Source organism: Pavona decussata, unplaced genomic scaffold (genome assembly GCF_977016875.1).
Source record: "Pavona decussata unplaced genomic scaffold, jaPavDecu1.1 SCAFFOLD_127, whole genome shotgun sequence".
Taxonomy (NCBI): domain Eukaryota; kingdom Metazoa; phylum Cnidaria; class Anthozoa; order Scleractinia; family Agariciidae; genus Pavona; species Pavona decussata.
Window position 1 is genome coordinate 246,281 of NW_028145541.1, and position 13,720 is coordinate 260,000.

A 13,720-nucleotide genomic window follows, 5' to 3' on the forward strand; every position below is an offset into this window, starting at 1 on the left:
TCCAGTCTCCTTCATCTCCCATCATCGGAGACCCAGGGGTTTCCCAGGGGCAGTCGTGTCAGTCAGTCGGGGGCGGGCGAAATGGCGCTCCCCCGGCCTCAGGGTAAAACGTCCAAAAAAGACTGCAGTAGACAATGGAAATCATAAAGTTAATCTGGGGAAAAAATTAGAGTGAAAAGAAGCACATCATGTTTGTTGCTGCAACGGCAGTTTCAGAAAACTTGAAACGTTTTGTTTTGCACGTCCCTCCCCCCAGGGAAAAATTAATTCCGGTTTAGCTTCTTACTTTGCATTGCTTCTAAACTTTTGACTTTTAGGACCAACCTCCCCTTAGGAATTTCCGATGACCTCCCATGGGGTGGGTATGCATTTTTTTTCTTGAACATCACAGGTGCAAGTTTCCTTACAAATAATAATAATAATAATAATAATAATAATAATAATAATAATAATAATAATAATAATAATAATAATAATAATAATAATAATATAAAATAAAAAAAAACCTAGTCTTAGTCTTGGTCTTATCCCAAAAGCCCACAAGAGCCTTTTACTGGGGAACCATCTTGCACAGAATAAAGATACACAGGCTCTCCACTGGTTTTGGCTCTAATTTAGTCTGCAAATAAAGAGAAGACATTTTGTCCTTTTTCCCTTATCGCATAACTGGATTTAAATTGTGGTGGTACCTCAGCATCAAAATGATTGCCAAGCTGAAAATCATATCCCCACAAATTTACGCCAATCACTTGTAGCAACAATAGGTCACAATAGCCATGAGATCAACAGCAATCTTTATTGATTTATTGCTCCAAATGTCTGTTAACAACCTTCCAACTGTACTCTGTTATGTTAAAAATTGTGTTCTATATTGTTTTTATACCTGCAGCAAACTAGCCCATGAGATCAAACCCTATGGTTTGTATTTTGCTTGCTGAGAATTAATCTCATGTCTGTAAAGTAGAATAGTCAAATAAAGCAAATTCTTAGGGTCCAGTACAACGCTTACTATACAGCTAGTCAAAAATGGTAGGAGAGGATGTCTTGAGATGAAGCCACAGGGCACCCATATGAACTGTGTGACCATCTGCAGCTTTGAAAAATATTGAAAAGTATGCGAACACCAGGAAGTCTGCATTTTGTAAGAATGAACACCAAAAGTGTGATTTCTCTCTTCAAATTCACGGAGAGATGCAAATTGCCAAAAGCTTAACCTTGCAAGGCATGAAGCATGAAAGTATGAAAGTATGACCAGTTTGCAGCAGGCTTGGTAAGTAATCATGAAAGGCTTTACCTATACACTGTACTTCATTTACAAGTTTAGTACACTTAAATAAATAACACTCTTGAAAGAAGAGCTTAAGATAAAATCAAGTTTCCATCAGTATTCCTATGGATGGTTTCAAACTTCTACTTTGTGTCCCTGGTGAAGTCTTTAAAGTAAAACATATCTATACATAAATATATACAAGCTAGATTACAAAGAAATGAACCAAACGGTATAGCGCTATTAAAATAATACATTAATGTTTACTGAGGAAAACAGAAATATACCAGAGGGGTATCTACAATTTTTAATCTTGAAGATCTTGAAGAGTTTTTAAAAGAGTATCTCAAATAAGTTACAGAAAAAAGTTTTGGTCACATACCATATTTATTTGATTATTACTGCCCACCTTCGAATGAGCGCAGACCCTGAAAGCCCAAAAAGTTAAAAAGTGCCCACCCCAACCCCCCAACAAAAACATTTCTTTACTGGCCCAGCGTGAAGTAAGAGGAGCATCAGTTGTGTTCCAAAATTGGTTTCAGACACGGTAGCCAATGAACTTTTATTTTATTTATGGCTTGTTGATGTTGGCTTTTACACTTTGTTTTGTCTTAGTGAGCACTGCGAAATAAACTTGTTATTCCTTGGTCTGTTATTCTCTTAAAATGAAAAGCTTGCTTGCTCAAAATGTTGGGAAAATAGTAAGCGCCTACCCTTGAATGAGTGCCCACCTCAAATAAGCGCCCACCCTCATGGGCACAAAATGAAATAAGCACCCAGGGCGATTAATGGAATAAATATGGTATTTCCAATAATAATTACGATAAAATCTTTAAAGTACTTGTCAGAGATTAATCTATTTTAATTTATACAGCTCAATTCTGAGAGAAATTTCAAAAGTTTCAAAGAAAGTGGATGATGAATCTGGGTTGTCAAATATAATTCTGAGGAGCTGCCTCCACAGCCCATCAGGATTTACAGAAAGTCTCACTATTGCCTGTTGTCTTTTGCCAGTAATCATCGCCGCAGTAGTTGTCAGTCATAATAGCTGGATACCACCTGTTAATAATATTATAGTCTAAAGTGTCTTGATCTCCAAGAACACGTTGCTGGCTGTTATGGCTGCTGATAAAAAGCCTGAAACTTGGGTATGTTTTCCTAGAATTTTTCTCAGAACTGATCGTCCATTAAAAAACAAAAGAAGATAGAACAGATACCCTTCAGGTATAAAGCTTAGCCCTTTTAGTACTATAAAGCACCTATCGAATGCAAAGTGGAACCCAGTGGAGCCCCTGGGTAGTTTTTGGGCATTGGACGTTTTCACTTAGATTGTTTTTCAAAATGGTCTCTTAAATGGCAAAAAGGGGGTCAATTTCCTTCCTAATGGGAGACCCTACCCTGTCTAAGTATATGCTGGATCTACATTGTCATTAACCCTTTAAGTCCTAACAGTGATCAGCATCAAATTTCTCCTTGTAACATCCATCAATGTTTATTCAACCCTCTGAGGTCATGAGAATTAAGGAATGATCACCCAAGGTGAATTTTCTTGATATTTTAATACACTGCAACATCTCACCAGTGCTTTTATAAAAGTGTGGGGACAAGATAGGAGAATTTGTTCTTCGATATAACCGGTTAAAGGGTATAAGGCAAAGAAGGAGAAAAAGATATATTACCTAAATCAGCTTGGGGTCCCCCTTGGGCTTAACTATGAAGGGTGCATCAGGCACTTAGAACATTACTTTGTACAAGCATATTGCGTCCTTATATGAATACTCTGTGCTGTAAAGAACTTGCCAAGAGGTCTGCAGTGCAAATTCCCTGCAGAATTGGACAATTTCAAGTTCTTTCACATTGACATTTCTGTTCCTGCTGTCTTTATCATCCAGTGCTGATGAATGATCGTTAAACAGCCTTTAAATGCTCAGATAAGAAGAACTTGTGAATCCATTCCTGGCTTGAGATATACACATATGTATACGTGTAACTGCCATATGCACTTTGTTGCATTTATTTGATAGGGTTTCCTGTGGTATTCTTTGATTGGGTTACCTGTGGTATTTCAGTCCAAGTACCTTCCAGTTGGTGTTCAAATTCAATCCAAGAATTCAAGCCAAGTTAGTGAAATATCAGCAATGCATTCTTCACCTCCTGAAAGCCATACAATATCACTGAATAGGAAAATCTGATCAAGTCTGATTATAATTTTTGCTGTATAATTCCATATGTCCCGTCAATATTGATCCCTCCAAAAAGGTAGTCACGCATGTATGATGATATCTTGAAACTGTTTTTTTAGTACACAGTGTGTTTGGCTTGAGGGAAAATGTATTTTACCAGTAGAGTAATGCTCTCACAACTCAACTAGAAAAAACACAATTTTTTTTACATCTTTGACACCTTGGTGCAGTTTTCATCATCAACAGGGTAAGGGCCTTTGTCGGATGAATGCATGGTTAAAAACGTCTGTTATACCTAGTATGAACACATAATAAAACAAATGCTTGTTGATCTAACTGTCTCCAGCCACTGATCTGTGTGGTTCTGTCGAGTGCATTCTTGGCAATCAATAAAACTTTGACATCGGCAGAGACAGATAGCTCGCTCCTAGGAAGTTAACACAGCCTTGTCATCCACAAACCGTAGTTTACAGCCATCATCTGGCGATAACTTGTCATTGTTATTATTAAACGGGTTGCCGCAATGTAAGCAGGGGCAACAATCGCATGAACCTCCGTCACTGAAACAAGGGCATCGTGTGCTAATGCACCTTGTACTTTGCAGCTTGGATGTCGTCCCACAGGAACACTTCCTAAACTTACCTTTACTTCTCTTCTTTCCAGGTGGAGTTACAACAGTTCGTTCTTTTTGTACCTCTGATTTTGGTTCGGGTTCTGTATTATCTACAACTATGATCTCTTCACTTTCCGCTTCCTTTTCTTTGGACACTTCTTGAGGACATTCACTGGTTCCGAATTCCAATGAATCCACGTCCATTTCAATTCCTCTTGTCATTTCAGAGCTGCAAGACAGATTTGGTGCACTCACAGTTTGCCGGATAGCAGTCTTTTTCTTTTTACCATAGTTATAGAACGTTCCTTTAAATGGCTTTCTCTTCCTTTTTTTTCCCCTTAAACTTCCACTTCCTGTTGGTGGTGGAGCCAAAAGCTTGCCTTCATTTTGGGGCACCAGGCGTTTTACTTCCGGCGGAAGTTTCGGTTCGGTGACACGTGACTCGGACGCCATGTTAAAATTCCCGCCCGAACTGGAAATTTTGGAATTTGATTCCCCGGCCAGTTCAGCGGGTACCTGGTGAGGTTGCTGGTTTTGAAAGTGAGCAAGTGAAATCGGGCTTGTGACGGCCTCTTGAATGATCGCAAATATTTTGTTGTACTCGCCGTTTTGAGTCGTGATCGAGAGTCTTTGAGCACCGGGGGCTCTATGAGCGATGAATTCACAAAGCTTTTGATAACAAGCCAGAACAATTCGCGTTTGCTTGTCTTCCGTTAACTTTTCCAGATTTGTGCACCATCGACATCCTGGATTCAAAGATCGTTTTTTCCGAAGGCAACCTTTGCAGACATGATGCTCGCAGCAGTGAGATCCGTAGGGATCGACTAACAATCGGCGGCAGACCCGACATGTCAGAGCTTGGCGAAGTTTTGGCAGCAGATGGAACAGCTGATCCCAAACAGCTTGGGTTCCAGTTTCAAGAGACAGCATGCATTTGCAAGCATCCACGTAAAGCGTTGTAGCGTTCATTTTTATCGAAGTTTACAAGGCGTCCTTTCGCTGTTAAAACGATTACAAAACGTATAAAATTGCTAATTTCTGAATTAAATTTCCATCTCACGAGCCCTCGTTTTTTATAGCCAGTGGTTAAAATCTAAACTGAGCATGCCTACGTGTCGATTTGTCGCACGTGCGTAACTTAGGCAAATATTTTCCCCCGGGGGAGATGGACTTCCGTCTCTCTCTTTAATTCTGATTCAATACGTTTTTTTTGTGCAAGAAGATATAAAAGTATTTTATGTGTCAACTAATATAGACAAGAATAAATGTTTTTAAAAGGAAAAGTATTCGGCGGAATCAAACTTGAATTTTTGCTTCCAAAGTTTCATTGTCCTTACCCCTCCCCCCACGTCGTAAACTAATCCATTGCATGAAGACAGTGCTAGCAGTGGCGATGTCTTCTCTTTGCAAGGCCGGAGGCTTTTTGAGGGCTTTTCATCCCGTTTCTGTCGGGTTTCTTTCTAAGACTTCTGTTTCAAATGGAGCTCGGTTTTGTAAAAATACAGGAGTTGTACGATCTTGCTCCGGAGGAGTTTTGCAGAGGATCGAAACGAAACAAAAAGAAGCGCTCGTTGGAGGCGGACAAAAGCGGATCGACACACAGCACCGAAAAGTAAGATTTAATATATATATGCTTCACTCTTGTTTTCGTTTTTGAAAACATTTTTAGAGACAAGTGAAGGATCAAGGTGGCAATAACACTAATACGTGAAAATTCAGTTAGGTCGGATAATGAATGAAACCGTAGGACATCTAGATCCTGGGGGACATCTTTGGGACATTTCACTTATTTTTCGCACCAGATTTTTGCGGTGACCGTTTGAAGAAAAGATTTCGAAGCTTGGTTTTTGGGGAGTGACTTGGTAAAATTATTCTGAAGTTTCCAAATTCTTGCAGCTCTTTTCAACATAAAATCCTATCCCCCCCCCCCCCCCCAGCAAATAGTGTGTAGGGTGAGGTTGGGATCCTTGTTTACCACCTCTATATGGGATTCCCAGGCTTCGCCCAAAAGGAGTAACATTTTCACCCTCTTGTAGTATGTGAAAGTGAAGAGAAACTTAAAGTTTTAATATTGTAAAGGTCACAAAAACATACTGTGAATTTAAACCAATATTAATTTTAAATTAGAGAAGACATTTTCAGGAGATGTTGTACTTAAATCGATCAGTGTATGTAAGAGATAAATACCGAGAACGGAGGTATTAATCCATATATGGATTAATACCGACGTTCGAGGTATTTATCTGACTTATTTCATGAAATTATTCCTTTGTTCAAGGGGACAAACGCCGGCTAATTAGTACCGTCACACTTTGGTGAGAAAGGGAGAACAATAGAAGCAACCTGATGTGTGCGTTTCTCGCAGTACTGCTAATGTAAATGAGGGATTTATACAGTAAATGAGGGATTTATCTGTATAAATCCCTCGTTTCAGTTAGTTTAATATTCATGAAGGATGTAAGTTAAATAAAGGATGTTGAATGACAAAAGAAAATGTGTGATTCATGAAATAATTGTTATTAGTCAAGTGTCAATTTTTTTGTTTTCTTTAGGGGAAATTGACTGCAAGGGAGAGAATCAAGTTATTGTGTGATCCAGAATCATTTGTTGAATATGACATGTTTATGGAACACAACTGCACTGAATTTGGAATGGAAAGCCAAAAGGTTTGATACTTACCATTAAAACTGTGTACGTATTAATAACAGAAGGCCCTGGTCCAAAAAAGACAGAAGTGATGATTTGGCCATGGCATCCTAATTTCTCTGAATTTGTTCCAGTTTTAGCCTAAAAACTAAACTAAAGTTCTCTAAGTTATTGTTTTCTCTGTTTAAAGCTAAACAAAAGTTCCAATGTGTTCTAGGCTCTTCTCTGGCTAAGAGAGTTGTTATAATGTTAGAACTTTTGTTTAGCTTTTAAGAAATCATCTCAAAGTCATAAGCTAATGTTGGGTGAATTCAAGCACTCAAATAGCAAAGTAAATATGAACTTAAAGGATGTAAAAGCAGCAATTTTGTAACAAATTATCTTAATAAAGAGAATAAGACTTAAATTTGAAAGATGTGTTTCGGCAACTCCTGTGCTATCGTCAGTTTACGGATGGAATTACATTGATGAACAATATATAGCAGAAAATTATAATAAAAATGGTATGATACAACAACTAATTACAAAGAAAGATTAAGATTTACATGAAATAATTGTTGATTTAGGGAGGGTTTCTCCCAGTGAATATGCACTGCCTCCTTGATTTTTAATTGCGTCCGTGTTGTTGCTTGATCTATGACAACAAAACACTCGCTCGAACGAAGTGTCCGACACCTAGGTGAATCCTGTAGATGCTTGAAAATGTGAGAGACCTCATCAATATTTAAGTGCTCGTTTATGCGCGTGCAAATGTGAACTATATTTCTGTCACAAGAAACAGTCTTCAAGTGGGACATCTGTGAGTGGGAATCTTAATTTTATTATTATTTTTTTTAACTTTGATTTTGATTTTCTTTTAATCCTGGAAAGCAAACCCAAGCGTTAACTATTAGCACACATTTCGAGTGTTTTGATTAATTTTAATGTTCTCTGGTTGGGTGTTCCTAAGGAGACAAATTCATCTAGGAAACTTGAGTGAAAACTAGTGATCTTTTTTTATTTTGAATTAAAGCTTTCAATGATTGTTTTTGTTAGTTCACTGGTGATAGTGTGGTGACTGGACAGGGGACAATCAATGGACGAGTCTGCTTTCTCTTTAGCCAAGTAAGTTTTGGCTGTAAGGTGTTGTAAGGAAATGTGTCTTGTATTATTGATACTAAAAAGATAATAGTCTTTCAATATTGTCATTAATAGTTATTGTATTACAGTTCCTTTATAAAATCAATGTTCCAATCAGTCATCCTATTTTCTGCATCAATTTAATGTGAAGGTGCTCATTTGTCTGCTTCATAGGATTTTACTGTCTTTGGTGGAAGCTTGTCCAGTGCTCATGCAAGGAAAATCTGCAAGGTATGATATCATAGTAGTTAATTAATTTTTTTTAACTGTTAATGAGAATACCATAATGCCTTACCACTGCCCAGTTTTTTAAATTTTCTCTCTTTTGTTCTAACTTTTAAGTCTACATTTAACAAAATTAAAAAAAACCACTCAGAATAAATATTTAAAGGTAATTAGTATAACTTTATATGTTGCCAATTCCTTGGAAAATATAGTTTACAAAAATCTGAATCTGAATTTAAAATTTACTCAGTAATAAATACATGTAGTTTGTTGTCAAACAGTGTTGAATAGGTCAATAAACTGGTATTAAATAAAAACTAAAAATGTCATTTATTAAATAAAAGCATGGCTCAAATTATCCACTGCACTTTGAAGTCAAGTTAAGACTTTTTCAGTGAGCATGCATGTACAAGATATTGTGAACAGAAATATAGTGAGTTGCGAAGAAATCTGCCAGCCGCCTTAAAATCTACCTGTCAATTACAAGGGATTTTCCCTGCCCCTATTCAACTGATGATGCACATAAATTGAAGGTCTGAGAGCATAACCGACTTATGTCGAATTTTAGCGCAGCTTTCGGTTTCGCACGGATTTGTCCGAATTTTGGCTCTCCCTGGTTTGGAAAACATTTCGCGGTTTTACAATCGTGGACAAAACTCCTTGAGAAAACCAAACACGAACAGAACAAAAACCACTTTCTTACTTCTCCCTCCCACCCCTTCCCCCTATGCAATGACAACCGAACACAGACAGCCAAAAAACCACTCACTTACTGTTTCTCCCTTCATAATTCTACCACAGTTACTTCTCCCTTCCCCCCTCCCCCTTATGCAATGTTGATGTGGGAAGCGATGCTTGCCAGGAAACTGTTCGTGACCCAAAAGACAACATTGAGTCAGGGGGTGGGGGGAGGGGGATTTGGTAGTTTGCTTTTCTACAAGTGAACGCGCTTGGAAGGTAATGTTTTTTATAGGTTTTGTCCACGTCAGACTCGTTTTCCAAATTATCGGTAGGCTAAAAGTTTCCACTGTCCACGAGCCGTGTTTAGTCGCACCAGTTGTTGTTGCTATAAGTAACGTTTGAGATGATATCATGGTTTGCTTTTGCGTGTTGTAACAAGCCCAAAATAGATCAAGGCAGTCGGGATAAACAACTTGAAAATCGTACTGGCTAGTTGCTTTCGCTTTTGTTTGGTGAAGTTTGAAAACGCACGACATCTATGGATCTTTTGAAAAGTTACGAAATTGACGAATGCAGTTCACAGGAACTGGTGGAAATGTTGTCCAAAGAATCCCTCCTTGGTAGTGATGACTGTGCCGTGGCGAATTTTTCAATTCGATTATCAAATCCCGCGGGAGCATCAGAGACAAATCCCGCCATATACAAGGTGTTTTGCAAGCCTTAGTTGTGGTTTGCCAGGCTTGAAATTCGGTATGTAACGATTAACTTGACAATTTCAAGGCAATGATTCAATAAAAGTACGATTAACATAGATTTTCAACGGTTAACACCGACTGGTGGTAAAAAGAATAGATAGTCTTTACCTTTTTAATAGAACTGCCGTTAATCGTTGTTAATCGTTGTTAATCGTTGAAATGGCTACATGTCTTCCTGTTAATCGTGTAGAATGCTAGTATTTTGCGTTATCAAGAGTGATATGTCGACAAACGGGACAAAGCTGGATTTTACGCCAGGAAATGGACACATTTTCTCTTGGAGAATGTAACTGTTTACATTTGGGACATTCCTGTCACGTACGTAGTAGTTTGTAACAGAATCAAATAAAAGCGTGACAGCATTCTTTTCGTTGCTCCCGCGAAAAACACCGCTTTCGTGTGCCGTGTTTCAAAGACAACGAGTGTATATTGAATACAAGTATTTAATCCTCAGTGCATTGTCCTTTTGGTCATCCAGTGTCTATAATGTTACCGATATATCTTTACAAGATGGTAAAATTTCTCAATGGCATTAATACGAAACACAAAGCGGCGTGAAAAAATACTGGACAATGGTTTTCAATCGAATTGCAGTACACATGCAAAAGTTTGGACAAATCCGAGCTACATCGAAAAACGGGCTGAAATTCGACATAGGTCGGTTATGCTCCCAGCCCTTCAATTATAAAGGGCCGAAACAATGTGACTTCCTCTCAACAGGTCATGGATAAGGCTATGCTTGTCGGTGCTCCAGTTATTGGTTTGAATGACTCTGGTGGGGCACGTATCCAGGAGGGTGTGGAATCACTTGCTGGCTATGCCGACATTTTCCAGCGTAATGTGATGGCATCAGGAGTTATTCCACAGATCTCGCTGATCATGGGACCATGTGCTGGAGGTGCTGTGTATTCCCCTGCTATCACTGACTTCACCTTTATGGTCAAGGTGAGTAGGTTAATCTCATTCATTCATTCATTCATTCATTCATTCATTCATTCATTCATTCATTCATTCATTCATTCGTTGTTCGTTCATTCGTTCGTTCGTTCGTGCATGCATGCATGCACTCATTCATTCATTCATTCATTCATTCATTCATTCCTAAAATGGCTACAGTTTAGGATTTCATCCACAGACACTTCAGTGTGCAGCACAAAAGATAGAGCCATGGCACAAGTGCTGTTCAAAAGATTTCATCCACAGACTTAAAAATTAGAACTGCATTGTTCCACATAAGAATACCACAGGCAAGTACTATGTAAGAATGGGCACACTTTAATGGTTCATACATGTACAACCTATCTACACTTACAGATACAGTTAAGTTATTGATAAGAGTAGCTTGCGTTTATTTATAAACATCCTGACAGAATTTTCTTTGCATTTCATAGGACACATCATATTTGTTTATTACTGGACCTGATGTAGTGAAGGTGATAAGTTAAAGTGTATATGACGCGAAATCTTTTTTAGCTTGTTAGGAAGAGCTTTCAAAATGATGAAGAATGGCATTTATTTTATTGCAATAGCATTCTTGGTTGCGGAGTTATTCAAGATTTTGGTTTATGCAAATTAGACAACTTGTGACGTCACAAGGTGGACACAAAATGAAGGGAAATCACAAAATTTGGACATACTCTGATATTTCTCTTCAAATTGTGTATTTATTATTGGCATTCTATTTCTTGTTTTAAATTGATTTATTAATTAATTTCTTTTTCTAAACATTGTTTTTTCAATTTTCTTTGTTTTTACTCTAGTTAAAACAAATTCAAAGAAATGCCATTCTTCACTATTTTAAAAGCTCTTCCCAATAAGCTAGTAAAAGATTTCGCGTCATATACACTTTAATTAAAAACAATTTCTTCTGTCAGTATTCAATGGTAACATGGTAATGACAGCATGACATACTCTGATATTTCTCTTCAAATTGTGTATTTATTATTGGCATTCTATTTCTTGTTTTAAATTGATTTATTAATTAATTTCTTTTTCTGAACATTGTTTTTTCAATTTTCTTTGTTTTTACTCTAGTTAAAACAAATTCAAAATGCAGTATAACATTGCCTGTCATTTGGCGAGAAATTTGGCAGGGGTCTATACAGTTGGGTCTTTCTAGGGATTATTTCTGTTTATTGGTCATATTCCATGGTTGGCATGGTTCACTTCTCTTGTGTGAGATAGGTCATATGACTGTTAGTATATTTTGTTTAAAAATATATCATAATTCAGACTGTCACTCAAGAAGATGTAACACAAGAAGAGCTGGGAGGAGCTAAAACCCACACTTCTGTATCAGGAGTTGCTTGTGGAGCCTTTGAAAATGATGTTGAAGCTTTGTCAACGTGAGTACACACTTTAATTTACAGTTTGAGTCAGTCAGATCAGTATGCAGGCAGCTAGTCTGCCAGTCTGTCAGTCAATCCAAACAGAGTTGATGATCAGAGGTAATTTGGCAACTGTAAAGATATTTGAGTGCTGATATCTAAGCACTTGAATCTCTTTAGGATAAATATTTCCAAATTACCAAACATTAATTTGTTTTCACTCCCTATTGATGCTACACCACATTTATTTTAGAAACTAACCTCCTAATTCAGTTCAGGATTCAGTCAATCCCTCACTCGCCTGAGTCAGTGAATCAGTGAGTCAATGAGTCAGTGAGTCAGTGAGTCAATGAGTCAGTGAGTCAGTGAGTCAGTGAGTCAATGAGTCAGTGAGTCAGTGAGTCAGTGAGTCAATGAGTCAGTGAGTCAGTGAGTGAGTCAGTGAGTCAGTGAGTCAGTGAGTGAGTCAGTGAGTGAGTGAGTGAGTCAGTGAGTCAGTGAGTGAGTCAGTAAGTCAGTGAGTCAATGAGTCAGTGAGTCAATGAGTCAGTGAGTCAGTGAGTGAGTCAGTGAGTCAGTGAGTCAGTGAGTGAGTCAGTGAGTGAGTCAGTGAGTGAGTGAGTGAGTCAGTGAGTCAGTGAGTGTGTCAGTGAGTCAGTGAGTCAATGAGTCAGTGAGTCAATGAGTCAGTGAGTCAGTGAGTCAGTGAGTCAGTGAGTGAGTCAGTGAGTCAGTGAGTCAGTGAGTGAGTCAGTGAGTCAGTGAGTGAGTCAGTGAGTCAGTGAGTCAGTGAGTGAGTCAGTGAGTCAGTGAGTGAGTGAGTGAGTCAGTGAGTCAGTGAGTGAGTCAGTGAGTGAGTCAGTGAGTCAGTGAGTCAATGAGTCAGTGAGTCAATGAGTCAGTGAGTCAGTGAGTCAGTGAGTCAGTGAGTCAGTGAGTCAATGAGTCAGTGAGTCAATGAGTCAGTGAGTCAGTGAGTCAGTGAGTCAGTGAGTCAGTGAGTCAGTGAGTCAGTGAGTCAGTGAGTCAATGAGTCAGTGAGTCAGTGAGTCAGTGAGCCAGTGAGTCAGTGAGTCAGTGAGTCAGTGAGTCAGTGAGTCAGTGAGTCAGTGAGTCAGTGAGTCAGTGAGTCAGTGAGTCAATGAGTCAGTGAGTGAGTCAGTGAGTCAGTGAGTGAGTCAGTAAGTCAGTCAGTCAGGTAGTCAGTCCATCTGTTACATGTAGTTTTAAGTCAGGCAGGTAATCGGTCAGTCAGTTGACCACTCAGTCAGCCATCTACCTAATCATTTACAATAATAGACTTTAAATATTGTTATTGAAGTATGTCTGTCCATCTGTTGTTAAGACTGTTTATTGTTAAGACGTATATAAACTGTCTGTTTTTTTTTTTAGACTAACCTGTTAGACACTGTAGGAAGTAAGTGTTAAGTATAAATAATACTTAAAAAAAAAATTATACATGTTAATAGTCATTGAATTCTGGACCATTTTGTTTTGGCTAGGATGAGAGAATTCTTTGATTTCCTGCCACTAAGCAACAAGAACCCATCCCCAATTAGAGAATCAGATGATCCATGGTAAGTATTATTTAATATTTATTAATAATTAATTAAGTGCCAAACAATAAATATTTCTACCAACAATAGTAACTAAATTTAATTTGTCAAAACTTGGTGTCTTCTATAAAATCTCTTCACTCTTAAAGCAGCATAAATCAGTGACACAAATCCTTCGCCTCTTAAGGCAAAACAAAACAAAACAAACTCATTAATTGTCTGAAGTTGTCCTTCAGTAGGATCTTGAGTAACAGGTTTTTCAAACGGGTCAATAGAGGCCTTAAAGGGCAGTATCATAGATATCGTGATTTTTGGCCAAAATTCACTAAAGTTAAACTTTGAACACTA

The 13,720-nt window shown here is 38.1% G+C and overlaps 2 protein-coding genes across 3 annotated transcripts in view; one reads left to right on the top strand and one right to left on the bottom strand.

Moving 5' to 3' along the window:
* Positions 1–777: 777 nt before the first annotated feature.
* Positions 778–5,231, bottom strand: LOC146469033 (uncharacterized). The gene is made up of 2 exons (XM_085123648.1): positions 4,093–5,231; positions 778–3,421 (listed from the first exon to the last, which is right to left on the bottom strand). The coding sequence occupies exons 1-2, from the start codon at positions 5,030–5,032 to the stop codon at positions 3,366–3,368; spliced, it is 996 nt and encodes a 331-aa protein (XP_084979774.1). The 5' UTR covers positions 5,033–5,231; the 3' UTR covers positions 778–3,365.
* Positions 5,232–5,406: 175 nt separating this feature from the next.
* The window catches only part of LOC146469034 (propionyl-CoA carboxylase beta chain, mitochondrial-like), a 90,438-nt gene continuing 82,124 nt past the window's right edge, over positions 5,407–13,720 (top strand). For both annotated transcript variants that reach the window (XR_014867284.1, XM_085123643.1), the window contains exons 1-8: positions 5,407–5,675; positions 6,616–6,729; positions 7,745–7,813; positions 8,003–8,059; positions 10,210–10,434; positions 10,881–10,922; positions 11,722–11,834; positions 13,319–13,393. Coding sequence is in view for 1 of the 2 variants with exons in the window: in XM_085123643.1 (XP_084979769.1) it covers positions 5,433–5,675; positions 6,616–6,729; positions 7,745–7,813; positions 8,003–8,059; positions 10,210–10,434; positions 10,881–10,922; positions 11,722–11,834; positions 13,319–13,393 (938 nt within the window). In the remaining variant the exon portion in view is untranslated. The remainder of the gene's footprint in view (positions 5,676–6,615; positions 6,730–7,744; positions 7,814–8,002; positions 8,060–10,209; positions 10,435–10,880; positions 10,923–11,721; positions 11,835–13,318; positions 13,394–13,720) is intronic.